We start from the raw sequence: 25,533 nt of genomic DNA, 5'->3' as shown, positions 1-25,533 counted from the left end.
GTGAAATGCAAAATTTTCACTTTCCTGTCTGAAAAAAAAACCTTGCTTTAAAATTTTTCAAAAGCACATTTACATCATGCAGGAGAAAAAAACCGAAATAATAACTAATAACCGAAAATTAAATTTGCCCGCAAAATATTTCGTTTATTAATTCGGTGCTATAATGAAGAAGCATAAAAAAATACTTCGGTTTAAAAAAGACAAAAATGGTTAATAAAATCTAATTAACTATGAAGTATTGTCATCATTTTTTCATTGAATAATTTTTTATTTCCCGGTTATACATGTTCATATTAAAAGCTAAGGATTCCGAAAATTTTTTAATATTTTTCGCGCTTTCATAATTAAGAAGAATGTTTGAGATGCGTTTATACAAATACGCACAAATACAAATACAACACCACAACAGGCAAAATGCCCAACGAGGTGGCTGAGAAAAAGATGCCCATAAAAAATGTGGATGTCATTTATTTCAAAAATACAGCAACTTAATTAAAAATGCAATTAACAAAAATTATAAACAATATATACACATGATAAAATATTATACGATGCCCATAAAGATTACTTATGGTTGTCTTATTCTAAGAATGGATAGCTTCTCGATTTACCCCAACATGTTTATCGTATTTCTTTTTAAACGTGTCAATTGTGTTACAATTTACTACCTCCGGGGGTAAGCTATTCCATTTATTAACAACCCTATTAGAGAAAAATTCCCTGCGAAACCATAACCTTGCATTGTCCCTCACTAATCGATACTGGTGTCCCCTTGTAAAAGCAGTCGATTGGCGGTGTACTAAAAGTTCATGGTCCATCCTATCCATCCCATTGAAAATTTTGAACACTTCGATCATATCTCCTCGACACCTGCGTTCATCCAATGTAAACATATTCAAAAAATGAAGTCTCTCTTCATAACTCAAGCCCTGTGTGCCAATAAGGGCACGCGTAGCTCTTCTCTGCACCCCTTCAACCAAGTCTATGTCCCATCTGTAGGTATGATCTCCAAAACCTTACAGCATACTCCTGTCCAGGACGAACTAAGCCTCGAAAAAGCGAAAGAGTCCAGTTTAGTGTACCTTTTGCATAATTTTTTTGCCCTCTAAATCCACCTGTGCTCGACTCATGAGGAGAAGTCACTGTATTTAGGATTCCTCTCTTAATCACCTAGGATAAGCATTCTTATCTTTGCATTTGGCTACCCATTATGGAATGCATGAGAGATGATTTTAGTGTCACAATTTCATGTGGATACAGCCCGCCCCCTATAACTTCGGGCCGTTTATGGTAGAGAAGAAAAGAAGGAAGAACATAAGGAAGGAAAACAGAAAAAGAAAGACGAAAGACAAGAAGGACTTCTGTTTTCGCAAGTGCGAAATGGACTGTCCGGCTTTGACATCATAAACACGTTAGGACCACACCTATAATCAGAACGCAAGTTCCGGCATGCAACAATTTGTTATAAATTTCTTAAAGTAAAAGTTCTCAAACTGTGTGCCTCCAACCTTTGTCAGGGGCGCCGAGTAGTGGTCACCCTGACAAAGGTTTTTCGAAAATATTCTTTGCTAACAGCTCTGGGGGAGCCGGTAGAGCTCACGGATAAGCATTGAATAGGAAACAGGGACGCTACGGGTGGAAAAAAGTTTGAGAACCCCTGCCTTAAAGGGATGTTTATGAGGTACGTGCGTGATTATATAACTTACTAATGGATATTCGTAATGCTGCTTTAATTTTGCGTTAATTTCAAAAGTGAAAATTAAGATAATGCGGAAGGGAGAAAAAATATCGATTTCTTTTGTTTCTTAATTAGTAGATATATGACGTAGCTGACGTGACTCGTGGAATTTTCCCCAACAGCCTGTCTCCGTAATTTGACAGCTTCATTTTTGTGAAGGGTTGTTTGGAAATTTTCAGATCGTACCCCTTCCGTAGATCACCATCTTCACGGGCGCATTCTACGTTTATTGTGAAGAATAATTTAAAGGGTTATATATTTAGAGTGTTTTCATTCCGTTATTTGTGGTTATTATTATGTACAGTATTACGAATTTTCTATCATTAATAGGGCTGGCCCGAATTATCAGGTCGGTTAATCAATCAATTGCTAATCGCAGTTAATTTTTTTAGTTGAGTTAATCGACACGATCAAACCGATTAGAATTTGTGTAATTCAACTTCATTTATTTACGAAACTGATTGGACGTCTTAAATTATGTTCCTATATACTTTGATACCTCGCTACAACGATACTCGATATACGCTCGACTAAATTAAAATAATCCTTTAGCATATTAAATTGCGTAGAGCGGGGCAAATCCACTCATGTAAAATTAAGAAAATTTGCACATTGTGTCTATTTTCGCAAAAAGTACTGAACCAAAGGTGCTAATAATGCCACCGAAGAAATATGCAAACACTCAGTGTCGAATACGTAAGCATACACGTGCGTGTGGGCGAAGGTGTGACCACGGAGGGGATGATAAGGGCACGAGGCGTTTTCCACGATTCGTGTGCTCGTTCTCCTCGGTACCATTCGCTGTGTTTCTCGCAAGAGTTTGGTAAATTTTATAAGCTATCACAGGTAAAATGAGTAGCCACAAACGTATGGGTGACGGAATGAGATGGAGAATCGTCGGTAGATTGTAGGCAGGGCAATCACAAGTGCAGGTGGCTACAGAGCCGTGTCATCTGCAACAGTCTGGAAACAGGTTCAGCACACTGGATCCATATCAAGAAGACCTGGACAAGGTCGTCAAAGAGCCACGACGACCAATGAGGATCGTTATTTGGCACATTCGTCGCGGCACCACAGGAGTGCTACAGCATCACAGCTCTCACGCGAACTGCAAGCTGCCACTGGAACTCGAGTTTCACGGTTTACGGTTGCCCAAAGGCTTCATGAGAAAGGGCTTTTTGCCATAAGGCCCGCTGTTTGCGTCCCGCTTACTGCAACACACAAGAGAGCACGTTTAGCATTGTGCAGACAACATCAGCCTTGGACCAGACTTCAGTGGCACACACTCATCTGGAGTGGAGCCTGGTACCCTATACCATCCCTCCCACATGAGAGAAATGGACCACTGTGGTGGTGTAATTGTCTGAGCAGGCATCATGTTGGACACCCCTCCATGTGTTTGGCAGATGGTCCGTGACTTATAGAGAGATCTTAGAGGCCTATGCCCGGACTTTTCAGGGGCACAGATGGCCCTCGGTTCCTGTTCATGGACGACAACGCTCACCCACATCGGGCTCACCTGGTCAACGATTATCTGAAAAGTGAGGATATTCGGCGTATGGATTGGCCTGCCAGATCTGACCTAAACCCTATAGAACATGTCATGGACGCTCTTGGGAGGGCAATTGCATCTCGCCATCCCCCTCCGAGAACCATCCAGGAACTGAAAACTGCGTTGTTGCAGGAGTGGGACCGATTGCCACAGGGACTCCTCAACTGCCTCGTGTCCAGTATGCCGTCGCGCTGTGCGACCTGTCTGGCTGTGAGAGGGGAGACCATACCCCATATTAGACTCATTTTGGGTTCGATATCGCAACGTGGATTTTGGACATTCCTGCAATGATAAGCTTTGCTCACAATCATGCGTACCTACTATGACTTTTGTATGGTACATCTCTCTCTCTCCGTTGAGACTATATATACGTACCAAATTTCATTAAAATCTGTCCTAGTTTTTCAGAAATTCGACATAATGTGCTATTTCTCTTAATTTTACACGCGAGCGTCTTATTATAGTGTATATATACTTATCCATCCATTCTTATATTTGTTTAAATATACGGCTGGGAATCGATTAAAATGCTTAACTGGCTAATCAAAAAAATTTAATTGATTAATCGGATTTTAATCGACTATTCTCAGATGCTATTCATTCATAGCAAACGTACTGTTGGTAACTACGTAATATTAATTGATGCTATAAAATTATATTCATTTCACGCATCTATCTACTGAATGGATGTAAATAAATATAGAAATATAGATTAACAAATATAAAGGTTGCCCGCTGGAAGCTATTTAATATCTCGTCCGCACTTTGCCAAAAACATGAATGCGCAAATTTCAAGCGCTTGGAAAACGACATTAGAATGTTTACTCTACCCATGTTACTGCGTGGAAGTTGTTCTCCTAAAATTTTTTTGTAAAATGTGTTTCAATAGGAGATAGACATTTCCGTGTTTCTGGAAAAACCTAGCAAAGTAAGTGATCCAACACCAGCTAATAAATTCAAAATTTAAAATTTGCACATTCATGTTTCTGGTTCCTACAATCTGCTGGACATGCATGGCATATCCTGGAATGTTTTTCTCAACTTGGATCTTGTCGTTTTCTTAAAAATCAGTAATGTTGGAAACCGTCACTAGTTTTCATTGGATCGAATTGGGTTTCCTCATGTCGAAAAATTTGAACAAAAAAAAAATTGATTCAAATATTTTCAGATAAGGTCACTTATCTGACTAGGAACATAATTTAAGACATTTAATCGGTTTAGTCAAATAAATCAAGTAAAATTGCAAACTATTAATGAAAATTGTAATCGAATTTTGATCAGTTCATCTCAACTAAAATTTATAACTGCGATTAACAAATGATCGATTAACCGACCCGATTAATCGGATTTCAATCTGGGGAATATGTGTTTGAAATAAATAAAATACGTTTTTATAGCATGAATTAATATTACGTATCTACAAAAAATATTCGATTAACATAACAAGATTAAATAATCGATTAACAAATTTTACTTAACTAGTTTTAATCTATTCCCAGCCCTAATCATTACTTATCACCGATCATAACTATTACTGTTTTTTATTTCGGTGCAACATGACTTCAAAGATAAAATCCGAAGTGCAAAACGACACGATTCCCACGTAAAAACAGGAAGACTGTAAAACAGTAGTTTGTTGTAATAAGAGAGAAAAAAAAAAATTCCATTGAAATAATACAATGTACGGGTTGGATCTTGGTCAGCGCAGTTATTCTTCAACGTGTTGTTTCTAAAAATGCCACTCATTCATTCCTGATTCGGTGTTTCTTTTATGAATGAGGACAGAAGGAAAAAAAAGAAAGAAAGAGGGGTCAGAAGAGAAGAAAATATTCGCGGAAAAATAAAATAAAAGAGGCGAAACAAAAAGTGGAACGCAATGAACGCAGATGTCCCTGGTTGTTAGACGCGGAAATCGGTGTCATCCTGACCGACCGACGGACGTTTTCCATTCGAATCTCTCATCATGTTTAAGAATCGAATCGGTCTTTTTATTCTTCTCTCTTGTCCCTACCGATTATTTATCATTATACCTAACAGTAGCATGATGGTTCGGCAGTAAATGAAATGAATCCAAGAACGAAATGAAAAAAACAAAAACAATTTCTTTTGGTATTGAAAGGTCTTTATCGTCCTATTTTGCCTGCAGCAACGAGCATTTTCGCACCCGACTTATTTCTGAAAGATTTCATGCGACTTAATAATCTCGATCGTACGTTTTCACGTCAAACTGGTAGCGACGAGCGAAAACCGAATAAATTAATTTGAAAATCGAAACGAAAGGCTCTGGGCAACTCAACGAAACTTGAAGCTTTCGGATTCGAGCGGCAAGCGAAAACTTTCTACTCGAAGAGGAGTTCCAGAATTACGATGAAGTTGAGACGTGATAGCAATCGCCAATCGCAATTTAAATTTTTGTTTCTCTTATATTTATTTCTGTCGCTCTTCTTGACACTTTCTGCGTGATCTCAATTCGGTCTGAGCGAGTCTCATTTTTAGCGAGGGGAATGTTCGATTCCTATATCTCCGCCGTCGATGATTAAGATGCGAAACGGGAAACCCGTTGAAAAAAGAATGGAAGGGTTCGGAACTCATAGAAGGAATTCTTCTTTCATCTAAATCTGGCGTTTTTCTCAGGGGGGGTATTGGGTAACTGATCGATTAAGGAGCAAAAACGTATACACATTTGGAGACACCAGCATTTTGAATGTTGAAGTCTGGTCCGATCCCGGCTAGCCGGGAAAAGCGGGATTAAATAAGAATCTTACGATACATTCAGAAGAAGGGAAATTGAGCATTTACTTATTGCTCCAATATAATTATCAAATTATTATGGAATACAAATACTGTATTCTACGCGTTTTTCAGCATGCTCAGAGATTAAATAAATATGCAATCGCTTTCGTATTATGTACAATATAATGTTTTGCAGCACGATTCTTTTTCATTTTTTTGCTCTGCTTATTTAACACATGATCAAAGAATATAAATTTAATTCGCAGTCTACTAAGTTTTCCGACTATCTCATCTAATCTACGAGAACGAACATGCTTAGTATCCAACATTTGCAATAAATCAAGGTTTGTGGTAGTAAAAGCAAACGTACTTCGTAAAACACAAAGCATCCTAAAATTCAGGGAACAGACGAAGTTCAAATCATTTAATCGATTCTTCGAGTCTGGATATTTAAAAATTTTCCGGAATCTATGACTAAATTTCCCGGCATGCTGGTCCACCTCGCTGTTTCCCGACATGAAGGCTAATGGGGGGGGGGGGGAATACGGTAAATATGAATTGATGAATTAACTCTGCAGAAAGAATGATGACCACAAAGTAATTTTAATTATGACTGTAATTTTAATTATAATTTTAATTGTTAATAGCTTTCAATGATGAGAGTTACCAAAAGAGTTAAAGCAAGTTCTAGATTGAAAACCAATCATGTTCTGCATAATAGCCTATCACAAATCATTATACAAGTTATAGTAATAGTTATTAATTGGTCATTGGTCATACCGCAGAGGAATATGGACGAGTTGCATGCGTTTTGTTTAGTAGTAGTAGTCATCCCCTTAAGACTGATACTTCGTTATGTCCTACCCGTGTAAGAGATTAATTTTGACTGGATGATCGTAGAGGCTTCTACCAGTCACTGAAGTTGGTTTCTGTGGTTTTTCCGTTCGTAGTCTTCTGTTCTAAAAAGTCTCACCTCAGTGAACAGCTCACCCATAAAATTAAATTTACACGCGGGAGAAAATTATAAAAGACTCCCTAGTAATATAATCCGGCCGTGTGCTAGTGTCTGGTCCGTCCACTAATCCAGCGTTTCCAAGTTGGCTGCTTTCGTGTGCGGAAGAGGCAAACATGTTATTGCGTGTCCAGGGCCAGGCTTTGATATTGGAGGGAGAGTGGCTAAGCAAAGCAGAAATTATGGAATCCCTGCGACAAAGTTAAAGATATTTTGTTAGTCAATGAATGCAGGTTGTTTAAATTTTGAGGTTCCCTAAAAATCATGGGTTTCTGAACAAATGGCCCACTTGCCCATGCAGAAATCGAGCAGTGTGCATGTTTATGTACAGAGGTTTGCATCAACTGAATGTTTTTTTTTTACTGCCTTCCAGTAATCCGGAGATTTTGGTATTCCAGCAGAGCCTTGGTCACAAATGCGCCGGCCCCGGTTAGTGAGAGTCAGACACTCACCCGGGGGGGGGGGGGGAAGAGATTCGTAGATCCCCTCAAGCTAACCAAAAATTTCAGTTTGTTTTAAATATTTTCGTAAAAAATTAAAACATCGAAGCAAAATACATTTTCAATGATATTTTTATTCAATTTCCATTAATTTAAATGTTTTTTTGAAGTTTGGTAACACAAAATTTCTCCGGAAGAAATTATTTTTGCCTCTCAATTCCCTCCCCCCCCCCCGTTAGTCCACTGTAATTAAATTAAATTCACGCAGTTTGCGTGTCACAAACATGATACACACACACACACACACACATATACAGGGTGATTATAAAAAAACTATCCCGACATATGGGCCCTAACTATCATACCATTCACAGAAACTGAATGAAATTTTGGCATAAGGTATTTTGATGTATGCGCTCAAGAATGATATGGAAAACAACAGTGTCACTCTAACAGTTACGGTTACAGTGAGAAAATTTCGAAAATATCAACTGGCAACACCAAGTTTTTTGTATTGGAATGTGATCTTCATTGTGAAAACCCCTAAATAGCGTTCGAACGGCAACTGTAGCATGAAAATCACCGGCGGTAGATAGGCTAAAAGTGAGGACAACCAATAAGGACAGAGAAGCAGCATAAAATAAAGCATTTTATTGTGTTTCACAAATTTTCCACATGACCTTGTGGAGGACTAATCAGGCTGGGATCGAAGAAACGGTGTGACGAATGAAACGAACATTAATGCTCTGGTGCACGGCAAAGTCCTTTTTCCTTGCCTAGCTCCGGGGATTTTCGTGCTACAGGTGCCATTCCAACGCTATTTAGTGTTTTTCAGTACGGAGATCGCATTCCAATACAAAAAAACTTGGTGTTGCCATTTGATATTTTCGAAATTTTCTCACTGTAACCGTAACTGTTAGAAAGACACTGTTGTTTTCCATATCATTCTTGAGCGCATACCTCAAAATACCTTATGCCAAAATAGTTTTTTTATAATCACCCCGTATATATATATATATATATATACCCTTTCTAGTGTATTTTCGAAAGCCGTGGGGCTGATCCCCCCCAAATGACGGTCCTGGATCTATTTCCGTTGAAAATATGCATTTTTATCTATTACAATAAGAATGGTGGTGATTGTCATACGTAAATATGAGCGCACTCGAATAAACGAAATGCGTTGATATTAAATTCCTTGATTCATTATTTATTCCTTCCTTAAAGTTTCTACATCTTTTTTGCATTTTACGTTGCGTTGCAAATATTTTTAAGAAGGTTTGATTTGTTTTATTATTATTGTATATTTCGGAGTAATTATGTGTAGGCTGTGTAGGAATTGGCTATCATAGGATTTTCTCAGGGGGGGGGGTTTAAAATTTTTCCTGGAAAATCACACTATAATCGCTTTTCAAGGGGAAGGGTTATAACTCCCCCCCCTCCCCCTTGCGTACGCAATTGTGTGTAGCTCACTGTCGATTTCTTTAGCTGATGGAATAATGCGATGTTGAAAGTTTTGTTAAGACTTCTGGTGTGGAGACAAATTCTATGTGTTTGCCAATTTAGTTTTTCCACTATAACTATGTAGGTTATTCACCCAATCATCTGGTTTATGAACTGGAAAAATAACACCTGATTCTACCAGCTCACCTAGAGGTCTGCATAATTCTTAATACGAGGACCGATGAACTCTCCTTCGGGCATTTAATGCAGGAATTTAATTCCTGCACATTCTCCGCAATGAGGTTCATACAGTTCAGGTCACATTATAATCCTTTGCCATCATCGCAATCACGCGTCAGTCCGACCGCGTGCTATGATTTTTCATTCAAGCGAGCGATTCTATGCTATACAAAATAGACCGTTTCTACTTCTTCCTTCATTATTTCCACAGGGGGGGGGGGGGACGTTATTAGTCTTAAAACAGCGGTATAGGGTGTTTGATTTGTGTGTCTTGAGCTTTCCTACGTCAAGTACTTCGTCAATATCGTACTGTTTGCTATATAAGCAATTTTAAAGTAACCTCGTCTATTGTTTGGAGCTTTCTATGAATACCGTGTAAAAAAAATAAACTTAATCACATATGCTGGTAAATATTTTTCTGAAGAATCTCTAGCGGATTCGTGCATGTCTGGAAATGCTTTGTGTATATGTGTCTCAATAGTATTTATAATGTCTGAGGTTATTGCGTGTTATGAGTTTAAAGAGAACTGCCACCTATCTTCTGAAGTAGAAGCGGAAGTGGCCGATTCTTAAATTTTGTATTTTGTAAGTATCGTGTTGCGTGTCTCTTGCATGCTCTCTCTGTTGACACATTCTTGAACATTGTCAGCTGTGTTACTACAGAGCAGAAATGCATAACCTTCGGTCCGCGAAATGTGTTCCTAAAAAAATATCAAACCACACAATGTACAACGGTCTGTGCAGGGCCGGAACTAGAGGGGGGGGGGTGGGAATGGGAGGAGGTAACTGCCGCAGGTGGAAAAACTTAAGGAAGGGGGTGCGGCAATTTCAGGTGGAAACAAAGAAAACCATCATAAAATTTTAAAGTTGTGGGGGTGGCAAAAAATCTAGTTACGGCCCCGAATCTATATCCCGTGAGCAGGCGTAGGTCCAAAGTGACGTGTCGAGAAGATTCATAGGTTCCTCTCGTACACAGACGAATTTTTCTCATATTTGACTCTTGGGAGGGCGGCGAGGGGTAACTATCGTACATATCTGGCCTCAGACTGAAAACGTTGAGCACACCTGCAATAGGGAATTCACCTATTTTCTCCACTTGTCATTTTTAGCAATTCTCACTTGTGGAAGCAACATTGTGGGAGCGGCTCCTTACTACGGAGCAAAAATTGGCAAGTTGAACGGTCAAGTCCACGATGTTGAGGGTGAAGTGTTCGCTGTTGATGACAAGACCATATACATCAAAGGCTTTTCTTATGACGGTCAAGGCCCTGGTAAGTGATTTTCCTACCGTTTATGATGAAAATCTTTTGTTCAAGGCTCTATCACGAGACATTATTTTGCTAGGTTCGATTCTGTAAATGTTTTTCGATTATCTAGCAAATGAATCAAGCTGCGTAACTGGATCGTGGCATTTCAGTTCGCCGTCACGAGACATGAAATCGAAATGCGTTCGCGGATTGAGCTCTAAAGCGAAAATAAATCTTAATTGATCCCAATTGAACTGCTGATTTCATTGTAGTTTGTGATCGCGTGTTTTATGACAGTAGTAAAAATAAAATAGAAATTTTACGAATATAACGATATTGATTTATTAATTATTATAATCATTATATTGTTGTTTTTCTCACAGATGCTTTTTTCTGGGGTGGAATCACTCGTAAACCAGACAGTACTGGTTTCATAATACCAGATGAAAAAGGGAAGTAAGTATCACGAGTTTATATATTCAACCATAATGCAAAATGAACGTAATTTGGATCAAGTATGGATTCACGAGCATACATCCACAATTCATATAATTTTACCGAATGAATAATTTACGAATTTACAGGCTGCAATTATTGAAAAGAGTACGGGAATAAATAGACACTACATTCTTACAATACGACACAGAGAAAACAAACCACTTGGATGAGACGTTAATCAAAGATAGATACTACCATGAAGAAAATGAATTGTTTGAAAGAAGAATGGACTGGACCAATTGCTAGAAGGCAGGACAGCCAGTTGATTCACCGATATTTTGACTTTGTATAAGTTATAAATGCTAAACGTCCGAGAAGGCGCATCTAAATAAGAGCGAGATTAGAAAGCTGGGTGGACTTAGGATGGAAAGCTGGTGGAACGAGGATGCACGACCTCCGGCTTGTTGGCCAAATGCAATTCCCAAAGGGTTTCTATTCGGTCCGCGAAAGAATCTACTAAAATAATATGAATCCACACAACACGATTAGTACATCAGTGACCACCCACGAACAATAGTCATCTCGCATATCTGGCTGTGTGGGCCGCTGTGATGGTCAAGTGGTCATAGTGACGGGCTCGAATAGCGGGGACACGGGTTCATGGCCCCCCATCACCACAGTGGTGGTTGGCTGAAGTTGGTTTTCTGTGGTTTCCAACTGCGAGGCACAAATGCGAGCTGATCTCGCCACAGAGAGCAACAGGCTATAAACAGTACAAATATTTCATCATTACACTTCACTTGTTTTCTCTCTTAAATATAGATGTCAGCACTGGGGGGAAAATCAAACACAACGCTAGATACGCACTCAGACTGTTAGTTACACACACTTCCGACACAACTCACTAGGTAGTAAATTGGCCATGGTACCTTTTGTTGTTCTCGGTTTATAAAAAAATATCTGGCTGTAAGCTGAAAAGGCTGTGCACTGTTGGAATGGTGAAAGCGTTAGACTGACAGACAATGCAAAAATTTAGAACCGAATATCATGCATATATATTTTTCAAATCAATGTACTATTTGTCATTTTTACTTCCAGAAAAACACCGTTAGGTGAATATAGAAATAAAAACCTTCTGCTCCGACTGCCCAGTGGACGTACGCTGAGGAACATACGGTGGATATCGGTGTGGTGCAGAAAGTTTAATGTAAGTATCATTTTGCAGTTTGTTATTATTATGCCGAAGAAAAAACTAATTTTCGAGATATCCATGAAAATAAAAATGAGGCAAAACTATCAAGTAAGGAAACCTCGCGATAATGAACTCGCGGAAATTCTTGATCTTGTTCTGGAATTTAGTTGGTTGGTACTGTCACAGGGTATCTTATTTTTATGACGGTGAATTTTTAGCTACAGTGAAACCCCTCTTTTGTGAACACCAGCGCGGGATTGAAAATTCGTCATTTAATGAAGAATGACCGTAAAAAAAAAAAGACTTCCTATTACGTGTGTAGTTCTCAATTTCTAATTCTTCATTTTGAAATAAATGAAATTTTAATAACATGAGTGATAGATTGTGTATGAAACTAGACATACCTTTGTACAAATAATGCAATTTATTTTATAATGAAAAAATTATGATAGTTTTCAGTAAGTCGGTGGGAAATTACATCCAGAAAAATGGCAAGAAGGAAAAAAACATCGCAAAAAAAGTTTTCTTAAAAATACCCTCGACTTTACACGCGTCTTTTAAATGTCACAGCTTCGTATAAACCGCACCAATTTTCTTTCTGGAATTTAAAAAAAAATTACAAAAATTTGGGAAAAAGCCTAAATATTTGGCGTTTAACTTTATCGTTCAAGTTATTTTGAGAGAGTTTTATAACATCTCTGGTTAAAGAGTATCTTAGATAAAGAATGTTCATTGGAATCCCTCGAATTTGAATACCAGAAAAAAAAGTTATTGAATAGAGGGAGAGAGAGACCATGGCTTTAAATTTTTGCCGTTACAGCTAAAAATTAATTTGTGAAGCTATTCAAGCAACATGCATGATATAAAACTAACGCCATTAATTATTGAATGATATCACTTTATATCATATCACAGTTGCAATAAACATATTCTTTGTTTCAGGCAAACTTCGGTGATATAATCATTCCAGACAATTTGTTGATACCACAACCTGCCGAAATCGGTAATTTACCGACAAAAGAACACGGAGTTTCATCAGGACCGGTCATGATCGTCGACACGCAAACTCTTCTTGTTCCGGAATTCACCTACGATGGACTCGGTCCGGGTGAGTCAACACATCCTCCAACAAGTGTATGAGCGCGAATTCTTAATCTTACGCAATGTTTTGAAACGCACTCATGTCGAGCGATTGTTTTGAATTGTTATAGGTGACTACCATCGGTAAATCTTCACGCGTAACAAAGATTACGGTTATCACCTTTTTTTTGTTTGCTGAGATTAATAATTACACGCGTGATTCCTTTTTAAAAACTAATATGAAAAAGTGTTTTCAGTTTTTCGATCTGACCCATAATTAATGAGTTATAACGCTTTAAAAATTGATAACGCCACTTAAAAATCCTGCCAAATTCACCAATCGTACATTAAACGTATAACTTGGCGTTTTTGAAAATGCTAAAAATATATTAACCCCCACACAGAAATCCAGAAAACGAGAAAGATATAAAATTATTTTTTCCAATAGTAAGTACACTGGCTCTAATAACTACCATAAAACTAAACCTTTGTGAGTAGATTAAAATAGCCAAATTTTAGGGCAGGAAAAAGAACTTTTTCATGTTCCCAAAGGAAATTTTAATGGTTTTAGGGTATATTGGGGCTGTGATTTCAAAATTGGTGTTGGTTTTGCCGAATCGGCTCTAGTTTTTGAGATAATGCGTAATATCGATATTTCAATATGGTCTGCATCCACTAATTTTTACGTGGAAATTTTTCTTTGAACTTTTTATTTACTTTCTTATTTTCTTATTATATTTAACTCATCATTTCCAGACATCAGTGATCTTTATGTATTCATATTAAGTTTATTAATGACTTACATTTCGCACTGTTTCAATGTGATTTGTATGCTGCTTGCGGCGTGAGCGGATCCAGACAGTTCCTTCTAGAGATAGAAGGCCTATGCACGGGTTACCATAAACGTCATTCAGACTACCTAACGAATTTGCCACATTTTGAAACACAGCATCCTATTCCGTTCCTTCTTATTTTGGCGTAGAATCTTCCTGATTGGCTCACAAATATCGCATATTGATTGGATGTAGGGCATAGAAATCGCCGATTCTGAGCCCGATCATACTGGATCAAAGATGATACTGGCATGAGCAGGGAATTATTTTTCCTTGAATATTCTGAGGGAAAATGGACTACTTACTGACGTCACAAGCAAAGTGCGGAGGCTTCTATCTGTAGGAGGTACTGATCCAGAGCTCTCTGTTGGGAGAGGTGATTTTACAAAATAATAATAATAACAATGATCAATAAATAAAATGAGTTATGCAACTGTGAATAGGGTGACCAAACAACCTTCATTTCATCCAGCATTTTCGGGAATATAGTCCCGATTTTTTCTCTTTTTTCTCCGTCCCGAATTTTTTGAAAAATGTACAGGTTTTCCTATTTTTTAGTCGAAGTTTTCTTGAATTTGTCATTTAATCAAAAAGAAACAAGTAATTTTCAACGGATTGATTGAAAAAATGCAATATTATCATATAAAAGTTTTTATACGACTGAAAAATTTCATGAATTATTGCGTTTTGCTGGGGGGGGGGGTCACACAATTCCCCTCTCTCCCACATTGATCCGAACCTGGCTAATGGTATTACCATTAAAATTTAACTTTCACTTCATCCCCCAAAACTAGAGCCGATCTGATAAAATCAATGTCAGATTCGGAATCAGTGCCCCAAAAGCACCCTAAAATCACTGAAATTTTTTTTTAATAACAAAATCAGTATCGAGCAGTGTGATCAATAGAAAAATCCGAAACAAAAAATTATTTTGAATAGGTCAATTCATAACATAATAAGTTTGATTAAAAGTTTCCGATTGAATCATTGTTGTTACTTTACTATTTCCACCAGCCACTCACATTTCTCAGGCTACTATTTTTATATCTTAATTGAAGCCTTTTACGAGTAACAGCTTCAATGAAAGTTCTAAAAACTCCAAAAAATATTGCCGTTTTATTGATCAACATATAATCTGACTAAAACGACAATGCAAAATAATTATCGCGCAGTAAACACGTACGCACTATGCGCCTTCCCTCCAAAAATTTTACTTGATATTGAAGGTAAACAAATCGCCACATTTTGACAAAAAAAGTATTGATTTAGCTAAAAAAGAATTTCAAACAGATCTCATTTGGCTAATACTACAAGTTATGCCTAATAACAAGGTTATAATATCACACTACATGGAGAGAGAAAAAACGCCAATCGTGAAGGAAGAAGGCAGATCTTGGCTTCTAATGGGATTGAATATTTCAGTTAATTTTCAAGAAGTGAGAAACCGCTGCTGGAGGAGAACTTTCTGATGAAAATTAATACTCAGAGTTGGAGAATTTTTTTAAAAAGCATTTCTTTTTTTTTTCCTCAATGCTCAAAATATCCAGGTTTTGCATATTATGGCCTCTGAAATGCACCAATAAACTTAGAACTAAGTTAAAATAGGCATTTATGGCATTTTGCCTGAACTTCCGGTCTTTAGTGATAACAAATGGTATATTAACCCTGGTATGCTTCTCTACTTCTAGAACGCCCATTTCATATGGGGTGCAGATGTTCCACCCGGTTAACATTCGAAATCGCCATCTCTTTCCTCAGCACGCAGGGACTTTATTTTAATTGACTTGGCTCTCTGGCGCAATTGAGTGCAACATATTTTCCATTGGACGTTTAAAAATATCATTCAATGCATATTTGCTGCGAAATTAATGTTTTCTTTTGTTGTTTTCTTCTAAACAATGACCAAACCATTTCTTTCCGTCTTACATCAGTAAATAGGCCTCGATGGCAATTATAATATTTAACCAGTCTGGTGGATCAACCGACGATATTATTGGGAAATTTCAACTGAAGGACATAAGCGCAGGAAAGAAGGGAGAGCATAAGAATGTGACCTCCTCTCTAAAATGAATTATTAAGTAAATAAAAAAATTCCCTTTCCTTATCGGCTCCATCAGTACCACCCATTTCAAAATTTTCGCGTTTGATTACTATAATACGATAGAAAAACGTTTGTCTCACCAAGCAAATAACTATTTCAGTGGTTTCCAAACTTTTCAGTGCATGTGTGAAAATGTGGACCCCTTTACAAACAGGCATTTTATAATTGATTTGAACGGTATATATAGGGCGTCCTTAATTAAAAGACCTTATTTTAAAGTAGCCTATAGGGGAAATCAGTCATCAGAAAAGTGTAAAATTTTGTGGAAGACTTGAAGTGATGTTTCAGGGAGAAAAAAAGTAGTTGCACATATCGCCACCAGAGGGCATTTTATTAAGAAATGACACATTGGCAAATGATGCAGTAAATCCACACCATGCCGTCACTTTTGGTGAATGCAACGGAACCTCTAAGATAGCGCGTGGATTTTCTGGTTCCCAAATTTGGCAGTTGTAAGTATTGACTGCACCATCCAAGTGACCACCGCTAAGAATAATATAAATATAACGATAATATTTGAGAAATAAAGAACATTTGAAATTTCATATAAGGGCCATTCAAGTATTACGTAAGCAGATTTTCAGCCATTTTTGCCCCCCCTCCCCCCTTGTCAGCAAAAGTCAGCAAACACTGACCCCCCCCCCCCCCAGCAAAATTTCGTCAGCAGCTTAGTATATTTCATATCTTCAAAAAGGGGCGGTTGATGCCGTAAGCAACCTTCAAACCCCCCCCCCCCCCACCTTGTCACCGAAAGTCAGCAAATCCGGAACCCCCTCCCCCTCGATGGCCCCACCTGAAGAAAAGGGGGGGAGGGCTCAAAAAACGAGGAGGAGTTGAATTTTTCAAGAATTTTCCAGGTAGGGCCTCAGAAAAATCACTTGGCCCGGGGACCCATGATGTTCTTAAAACGGCCTTGGCTAGCTGGGCTTTGAAAAGTTGTTTCTCCGAGATGGTTACTGAAAAAATTCGCGGAGGAACAGTTTAACACGGGTATTTGTGCTTGTGTGCACGAAATTGGAATCGATATTCTAAATAATCAAAGAATGTGTCGACGAGACATTGATTGATTCGTACGGGTTTGAGAGTAGATACTTAAGTACCCCCAGAGTCAAAACATCCTTCGGCGGAGGTTCACCTTCTATGAAGAGTGAAAGCGTCGGCGCGTTATCGTTAATGGAGGAAAATGAACGACAAACCGATTTTAAAATTTATTGAAACTAGAAAGTAATGTCAATGCAGATATTTATAGTAAATAAAGGAATAGTAATAAATAAATGAAGATAAAAATTTCTACTTTGAGTCCATTTTGAATATTTTGTTTTATAGCAAGAATTTACTCTCGAAATTAATAATATTTTGCCCTCTGTTAACAGCTGCTTACTGGTGGGTGTCTAGAGGTGCCAAACAACATCCTAGAGGAACAAGACTTGCCGACGAAAATGGCAGGTGAGTACTTGAGACAAATTCATTCCCATTTTGAAACATTCTCTTCTAAATGCGGTGGCAGTTTGGTTTCAACGTATGCTAGGTCAACAACATCCTTGACGAATTTACTGATCCCGAAGAAATCTTTAATTATAATTGAATAATAATTAAATGATTATAATAGATGAAAAATATTTGCATCAACTTGCAACGGGTTCTGGGTGCGTTGGTCGGTAACAAGAGAACAAATACGCCGCTCATCTCTTTTCCCTCTCGTGAATATCAAATACGTTACCCCAGTGGTTCTCAAACTTTTGCCATTCACGGTTCCCTTGCCTCGGTCAATGTTCATTAGCGACAGGCACACATCAAACAACAGCCCGCCACGAAACATGCTTTGAGAACTATTACAGTAATCACTTATTGGAATTCTGAATAATGTTATAATTCGCGGGTATTGTTATTAATTTCGCAAAGTACAAACCAAACATATTTCGCAAACGTTTGAAAAGCTGTATCAGGATTTTGGTTTAAATTATCCATTTTTTTTGTGAATTTTGAAGATAAAGTGTATTAGACATATGAAACAAGAACCTGTTTATGAGGGACTGCCCCTGACTATGGGGGAAGCAAACGGATCTGGTGCCTGAGGCGCTGCATCACGGGGCGCAAATTTAATATTTTAACCTCTCCTTCAACATTACAAGTGGGTGCCAAAATCCTAGCTTTCCCCGGCTGATCAAGCATCTTGATGCGGACCTGTGTGAAACAAAATATTGATATAACATTGTGTATACAATGCGAAACAATGTCCACAGATATTTGAGTCAGAGCTTTTGTTGCCAGAAATTTCTTTCGGAGGGGGCGGGAACCAAACTGAGAGTACAATTAGATTCATAGGCACCGGAACCTAATGACTGAGGCCATTTGACCCCCCACCCCTCCAATAAATTTTGTAAGGGGGCTAAGCCCCTCCGCAACTATTTCTGAAAAACCAATGCAATGCACCCTCCCTCTCTTGTATGCGCTCGAGTCCCGTATGTAAAAGGGACGACCAGCAACTTTCAGCCCCCCCCCCCCCCCAATAATTTTTATGGCCTTCAGTACAAAGGCCACGGAACGGGAGGAACATCGGGATGAGCCAACAACAGGGAACGTTCAGACAATTCGAATGGATAGGGAAGGAAGACTGCTCGTTTGCGCTGCTGCGTGTTATGCCCTAGTATACGGCAAAGAATTAGAACGTGTGTGAAGAAGGAAAGTGCAGCGCAAAAGGCGATGGTGGATGAAGTCAGTCAATAAGAGCCTCAACAGGTAACTAAAATTAAAATTAAACATCACTTTTCATGTAAAGAATTTAATTGAAAGTAAGTTTAACAACTGTAGTTTAAGAAAGAAATGACTAAGTGAAATCATCTCAGCAAATTGCATTTTCTTGGTTGAATGCTTTATTCATTACGAGAAATCCAATTACAATATTTAATGAAAAATCTATCATTATCTCCACCTTAATTATCTTACCCTGCGTCGCGAACCAAGTGATCGTGGGATCCGTCCTCTACGTTTTGCAAAATTCGTCCTTTTGTTCTCCTTTTTAGCTTTCCAGAATCATTTTCTTTCTTTTTTTCAGGGGAATTGTTTTTTTTTCATTCTGAAACATCTGTATTGGTAAGAGTGTTTGCATGTGTCTTTTTTTCCCACACAGTTTTACACGCTTTGATCACGCCATCGAGATTCCCGGACGAATCTCGAGTTGCCTCCAAACAGGGCAGACGCTATATTTCCAACCAGCGACCCAGATGGTTTCAGGATGACGTGAAAAGACAGTCGAAAAAACAGCTTTGAAAGAAGAAAACCGCAATATCCATTTTGATAATACCATTGCTCTGATGGCTATTCTGATTGTACCAGATGGCTTGTACTAAAGGGGGGGGGGGGGGAGGGGTATAGATGGTGAACCCTTGATCAGCGGACCAAATGTGGTCCTGAAGGTTATCTGATGTGGCTTGCCCCCTCAAACCCAATTTAGTAAAAATGAACTAAGCGGAACATTTACAGATGGCTTAAATGACCCGTGGCACAATTCCAGAACATTTAAGTGGTCCGTGGCACATTCAAAGATCACTTAAGTAACCTGCGACACAGTTCCAAAACACTTAAACCATCCGTGGCACATTTAGAGGTCCTTCCCAGATTACGTAAGTGATCCGTGGTATAATTGCGGATCACTTGAGCGATGCGTTGCACAGTTCCAGAGCACTTAAGCGTCCCCCAGAAACATTTCCATAACACTTAAGCAGCCTGGACACATTGCCCGAGCACTTGAAGGATCCGTGAAACATTTAGAGATCGCTGAAGTGGCTCTGTAAGGGATTTATCATTAATGAGAATGTTAGTTCAGGTGATTTGTATATCAGATTTTTTTTCTAATGAGCATGCACTGACAAATTGAAAATATACAGTTTAAAAACGTGTTTGCTTCTTTGAGGGTATTTAATTTTCAAATGCATATTTTCTCAGTTTGAGCACATTTATTTGTTTTGCACATTCACAGTTTTGGAATTTTTAACCACTTTTTTAGGCTTTTTTTGGAGCAAATTTTGCCATGTTTTAGTGCATATAATCCGGGCTCTATTCATAGCTATTAAAATGAGCAACACAAAAATATTAAAATTTTATCGGTAAAATATTTTAAGGTTAGAAAACGTTTTTTTAAAACCATGTTTTCATTTAAGATGAATTCCCATCATGCCAAAAAGGAAATGTATATTCACACAAAACTCCGTGAAAGATATCCATAAGACAGAGTGCGCGACTTGTTGCCCAGTAACATGTTTCGATATGGTTGTTAATTTTAATGTTAGCTTTCTTCACATTTTTCATTATAAGCAACATCACTGTGATCGAAGTCATCATTCTAGACTTAAATTTGAGTAAAATTTCCGGTAAATTTAAATAATTTAGTGACGATTTATCATATTTACCAATACGAGCTGGGGATTACACATAATCACCGATAAATGTGAAAAACAAAATTCATTAAACTTATAAAAATGGTTGTTAACTTACATAATAGCCGGTGATTAGGCATAATAAGCGGATTTATTAGATGTCCTTAACATATTTAACAATTCTGTTTTAATTAGGAAACGTTATTGCAGTAATGGTGAGTTTCTTTTTTGGAAGAAAAGTGACGCCATCTGTTGTGTAAATTGGAGGAAATGACGTCATTAAGGGTGCGCGCGCAGGTATCCTCCTTTCGCAGTTTTTGAATATGGTAACTCTAATCTCATTCTCAAATATTGGAAATAGTGGTGCCATCTATCGAGATATTTTTGAGCAGTATATTTCACAGGGAGTATTCGAAATCGAAACGCTCTTTTGCAATTTTCAAAAGATTCACAAAAGAAGAATGAGGTTCACAAACTGTGCATCGCGGCGCCCTGCGCAAGTGTGCGGATGGTTCAGGGGGATCTTTCCCCTTCCGACGAACGGAAATTAAAAATATGCTCCGTGATATTGCCTATAAAAAAAATTAAACCATCGAAAGAAAATATCTTTATAAGCATTTCACATTTATCAATTTCTGTTAATTTAAAATACTTTTTAAAGTATAGTATCTTAAAATATATTTGGAAGGTATAGTCGCCTGGCAGTCCAGTGGTTAGGGAGCTAGCTTCTAACTGTACAGGTCTGGCATGGGTGTCTACTAACAAATTCCCTGGACAGATGCTAATGATCTCTTGGGAATAACGGATGATCACGTTATTCATTATCGAGACATCTCTCAAACCCGGTGTGCACCCTCCAAAGGCCAATGTTAAAATTCGCCCCTTCGCCTGGAACGCCTTGACAACAAAACTATTTAGGGCCATCACGATGAAATTAGAACGCGTGGATAATTTATTTCATAAGTTGTGCTTAAATTGCTCATGAATTTTAATTATCGTTCTTACTTGGGGGGGGGGGGGGGGGGGAGTCGATTAAAATTTTTAATTTGAATATTCAAAAATTTTAAATCGATTTCTCGAATTTTTTATCGGGTATTTTTCAAAATCAATTACGTAGAAAATGCATGGTATTGGTACTATGTAACTATGGAATATTAATTGATGCCATAAATATTTTTTCTCTGCCTTTAACCATCAGAAACGCATCCTAATTGCGTTATTGATACATTCATCTCTTATGCTTGGAAATTACGAATCAATTTTCATTTTTTCTACCTAACCAATTTTGAGTATGAATGTCGAAATAGTATTAGTCACAAAAAAAGAACTAAACATTCAAATTTTTTGGTGAATACTATACTGTATTTCATGTCATCCAAAAACTTCATACTGTATAATTGTGTGAACAGTAGTAGGTAGTCCTATTCTTAAGAGAGATGATGTGGTTTTCTTCTTTAAAAGCTGTTTTTGGACTGTCGTTACACAGTAATACTGTTCCGGATAATTTTCCACAAGACTTCGGGATTGCAAAAACAAGAAGCGGTTCGACGGACAAACACAGATTTATTTACAGAACAGCAATTTAGACTTATTTACAGGCTAATCAGAGAGCTAACAACTTTCTCGCAAAGTTTAAACACAACTGACTGAATCTCCTTGTGCCTCTCTCAGCCTTTTCTAGCCTGCCATCTTGTGAGCGCCGCACTATTTATAACCCCGGAGAAACTTCGAGAAAAAGAACATTCCACAAAATTCGATTTTACAGTTTCCAAGTCGACGGCGCCACCGTACGGAGGGGGCGGGACTTTCTAGAATGTTCTCACCAATAACATCTCTATCCGATAAACCGAAACCAGCATGAACCGATTTCGATATTTCTGAGAGCCATCGAACAAATCGCGCCATCTATCCCCTATAAATCGTAACAATACGTAAATGAAGCCATGGCTAGAATAATATCCACCATGCTTGGATCAGGGCCGTCTTAAGAGTATCATGGGCCCCCGGACCAAGTGTTTTTCGGAGGCCCTACATGGTAAATCCTAGAAAATTTCAACCGGATCGCATTTTTGTGAGGTCCCCGGGCCGTGCCTGGGTGGACCCATGCGTTAAGACGGCACTGGCTTGGATTACCGTTTTCTGCGAATTTCAATGGTGATTGGTCGATGCATCTGGGGAAAAAGAAACAAACACACACTGATGAAGAGATATGCATTACAGTTATGAAAAAAGAGATGCATGTTTCCCAGAGCAATTCTCTTTTTACCTAGAACGAAACAAGAAAAATAATTCTGGAAACATATAAGACAACACGGACAAATTTCAAAACGTATGACAATGTCTGGTAACCCTAAACTTGTGTTTCAAGATGGCCCGGAGTAGAATAATTGTTCAAAGTCCAAATTATGTAAACTTTGTCTCTATAAAAAAATGCATCACCTTCTTTCTCATCACTTTGGTTTACACAGGGGAATTCTTATACGGTTCCCCTATCCTCTAATTTTCAATTACAAAATTTTTGTCCTGTCTTTTCTGAGTCCAACAAAAGAAAATGTTTTAATTACAATATTCGCTGAGATATTCGAATTCAAAAAATCGGAGAAAAGTTGGGAAAGAATAGCATAAATAGGAGAAAGAAGCATTTTCCTGCGTCTAATTTTAGTAGAAATGAAGCACCAAGCCTCTCTATTGTTCTGCGAATTTTTGTTTCAATGTTTGATATAATTCTGGCTTCAACATTACAAAGTTACATTCCTGTAGCTTTTCCATTAAAATTTTTCTTGAGAGATTCAATATTTTTCTTTGGCCGGAATTACACTATAAAAGTTTGATAAAAATTATTTTACGAAACTTTATAAATACAACCAATAATCGTACAGGTTATATTCGCGCAGATGCGATAAGTCTTATTGGCTGCATTTTTAAAGTTTGATAAAATCCCTCTTATAAAACTTGAAAAATCCAACCAATAAATCTCATAGTCTGCATTCAAGCAAATGAAACCGGTGGTTTGGTTAATTTTCAATAATGTTTGGATAATTTTCCGCTCATTGGTTAAATTTTTCATGTTTTATAAAAGGACTTTTATAAAACTTTTATAGTGTAATTCTCCCCCCCCCCCCCGGCCTTAGTTAAGAATTCTAATGAATTTTTTACATCTCATTTGTTAGACGTAAGCAGGCCAAAGAAACGCAAATCAATGTTGCGTTTCACTATTTGTGAATTTGTCATAACGAAATTTTTCTTTCATATTTTCCAAAAAAGACAGACCTTTAATTTTTACCTTTTGTACTAGTCTTTTAAAAAGATTCAAACATATGTTCTCTCATTGACCACTTCTTGAAATTTCCCGAACCGGCTTCAGGAGGAACCGCTGAACCTTAGCACGGCCACAATATTATGCACAACCACAGTATGGTTTTGATAATCCGATGTGAACAGGACTGAGACTGCCACGGACTCGATTTATCCGAGGAACATTAGAAAACAATTTTCAGGATGGGGGGGGGGGAGAAAAGAACCTCCATTTATTTATTTTATACAGTTATATATATGGTAAATATACCATACATATTGCGTACTAAAAAATTAAGAAAATACCCCAGGGCCGGGCTGGTTGGAACTTATCCTTCTTATCTGATGAAATTGTTGTAACTTTCTCATTTTTTGTGATTGTTGTAACTTGTTTTGTTTGGACCTACGTATTTGTACTCACTCTTACCTTTTAAATTCTTGATTCTCAAGAGTTTATTTCATTAGATGACGGCTGCCAAGACTCATTTCCGTTTCGTAACAAGGGTGCTCTAGCACTGGGGACCCAATACGAATATATATATATATATATTGCTTACACTTTAAATTTACGTACAGGAACCTCTGGAAAATTGTGATTGGTGCCACCGAAGATGGGACTCCCCCCCCCCCCCTCCAGTCATGGATGGAGATGCGGAGTCCTCTTCAAACTAAAACTACTGACATTCCTAGAAAAAATGAATTTCTAGGAAAACACGTTTTTTTTTTTTTTTTTGAAAAAATATGGAAAGAGAGAGAAAGACGATTTTTTTTAGAAAGAATTTCCAAAAAACTTCCAGCATATATAACCCAGATTATCCGGAACCTTGAACTTTCGGGACAAATTATTGGGACTTTACTGTACTTTATTTTTGGCTAATCACCATCACCGGGTACCTTTTGTTTCTGATATATTTTCCGAGTTCGTTTGCAATCTAGATCTGGTAGCATTTCTTTTGATTTTATGGTGGGTCAAACTACACAGTTGATCCACTTATGACACATATACGAGCATGCCCGTAGATATGCACATTCCAAGTTCATGTCCTTATTCTGCATTTTAGTTTGAAGAGGACTCGTGCCTTACTCGGTGCCTTCTCGATGCAATTTCCCTGCTATGATTCGGGGGAATACCAGAGGATCTTGTTGCACTGGTTACAAATTTCCGGAGTAAGTCTGCAATCGAAAAGCAGGTATTTATAGTTAGATGGGGGCATCTAAAAATTTCTTTGCCCGTGGGGCCCAATCTAAAGTGTACACAGGATCGACCTTTCAAGTAGCGCAAGGAGTTACTCACCTTCGAAAAATCATTTTAAATTAACAGATATTGATTTGGCAACATTGAAAGCATTTTCTTCCGATATTTTTACCATTTTTACAAAAATATTTTTAATTTTTTAATCGTCATTTGGAGAGTACGGACCCCTACCTGAGGAGCTTATGTAAGGATGCCCTTTCTTTAACTTATGGAAATTTTGTGGCATCTCATTTCAAAAACTCAGCATCAACTCTAGTTTGCGATAGTATTAGTTTCTTTAGATTTGAGATTTCAATATTGTTCCCGTGGAAACAGCACATGCATCTCATTTTGCGTCAAAGAGGAATTTCAAGGTGTTTTCATCTCTAATATGATCTTGGAGGATTTTATACCGAATGGGTGATACTGTGAAAAATATTGTGCATTAATAAAAAAATATGATTTGATAGCTTCATGTGTGGTGCCCCTTTTCTCTTGATGCCCTAAGCGCATGCTTATTTTGCTTAATGGATAATCCGGCCCTGGTTACCAACCGTCCTCCTTTTTGGTGTCATTTCAA

General features: G+C 37.9%; 1 protein-coding gene across 1 annotated transcript in view; it reads left to right on the top strand.

Annotated features, from left to right (window-relative positions):
- The window catches only part of LOC149076722 (protein Skeletor, isoforms B/C-like), a 66,230-nt gene that overhangs the window by 6,729 nt on the left and 33,968 nt on the right, over positions 1-25,533 (top strand). Inside the window, exons 2-6 of the mRNA XM_089244352.1 lie at positions 10,268-10,429; positions 10,789-10,861; positions 11,942-12,050; positions 12,978-13,143; positions 17,423-17,495. Of these exons, the coding sequence (XP_089100478.1) occupies positions 10,268-10,429; positions 10,789-10,861; positions 11,942-12,050; positions 12,978-13,143; positions 17,423-17,495 (583 nt within the window). The remainder of the gene's footprint in view (positions 1-10,267; positions 10,430-10,788; positions 10,862-11,941; positions 12,051-12,977; positions 13,144-17,422; positions 17,496-25,533) is intronic.

This window comes from Pholcus phalangioides, unplaced genomic scaffold (genome assembly GCF_987345545.1).
Source record: "Pholcus phalangioides strain wild (caught in Gottingen) unplaced genomic scaffold, Ppha-v1.0 ptg000015l_1, whole genome shotgun sequence".
NCBI lineage: Eukaryota > Metazoa > Arthropoda > Arachnida > Araneae > Pholcidae > Pholcus > Pholcus phalangioides.
The sequence above is the reverse complement of the archived record's forward strand: the minus strand, read 5'-3'. Positions and strand labels throughout refer to the sequence as shown.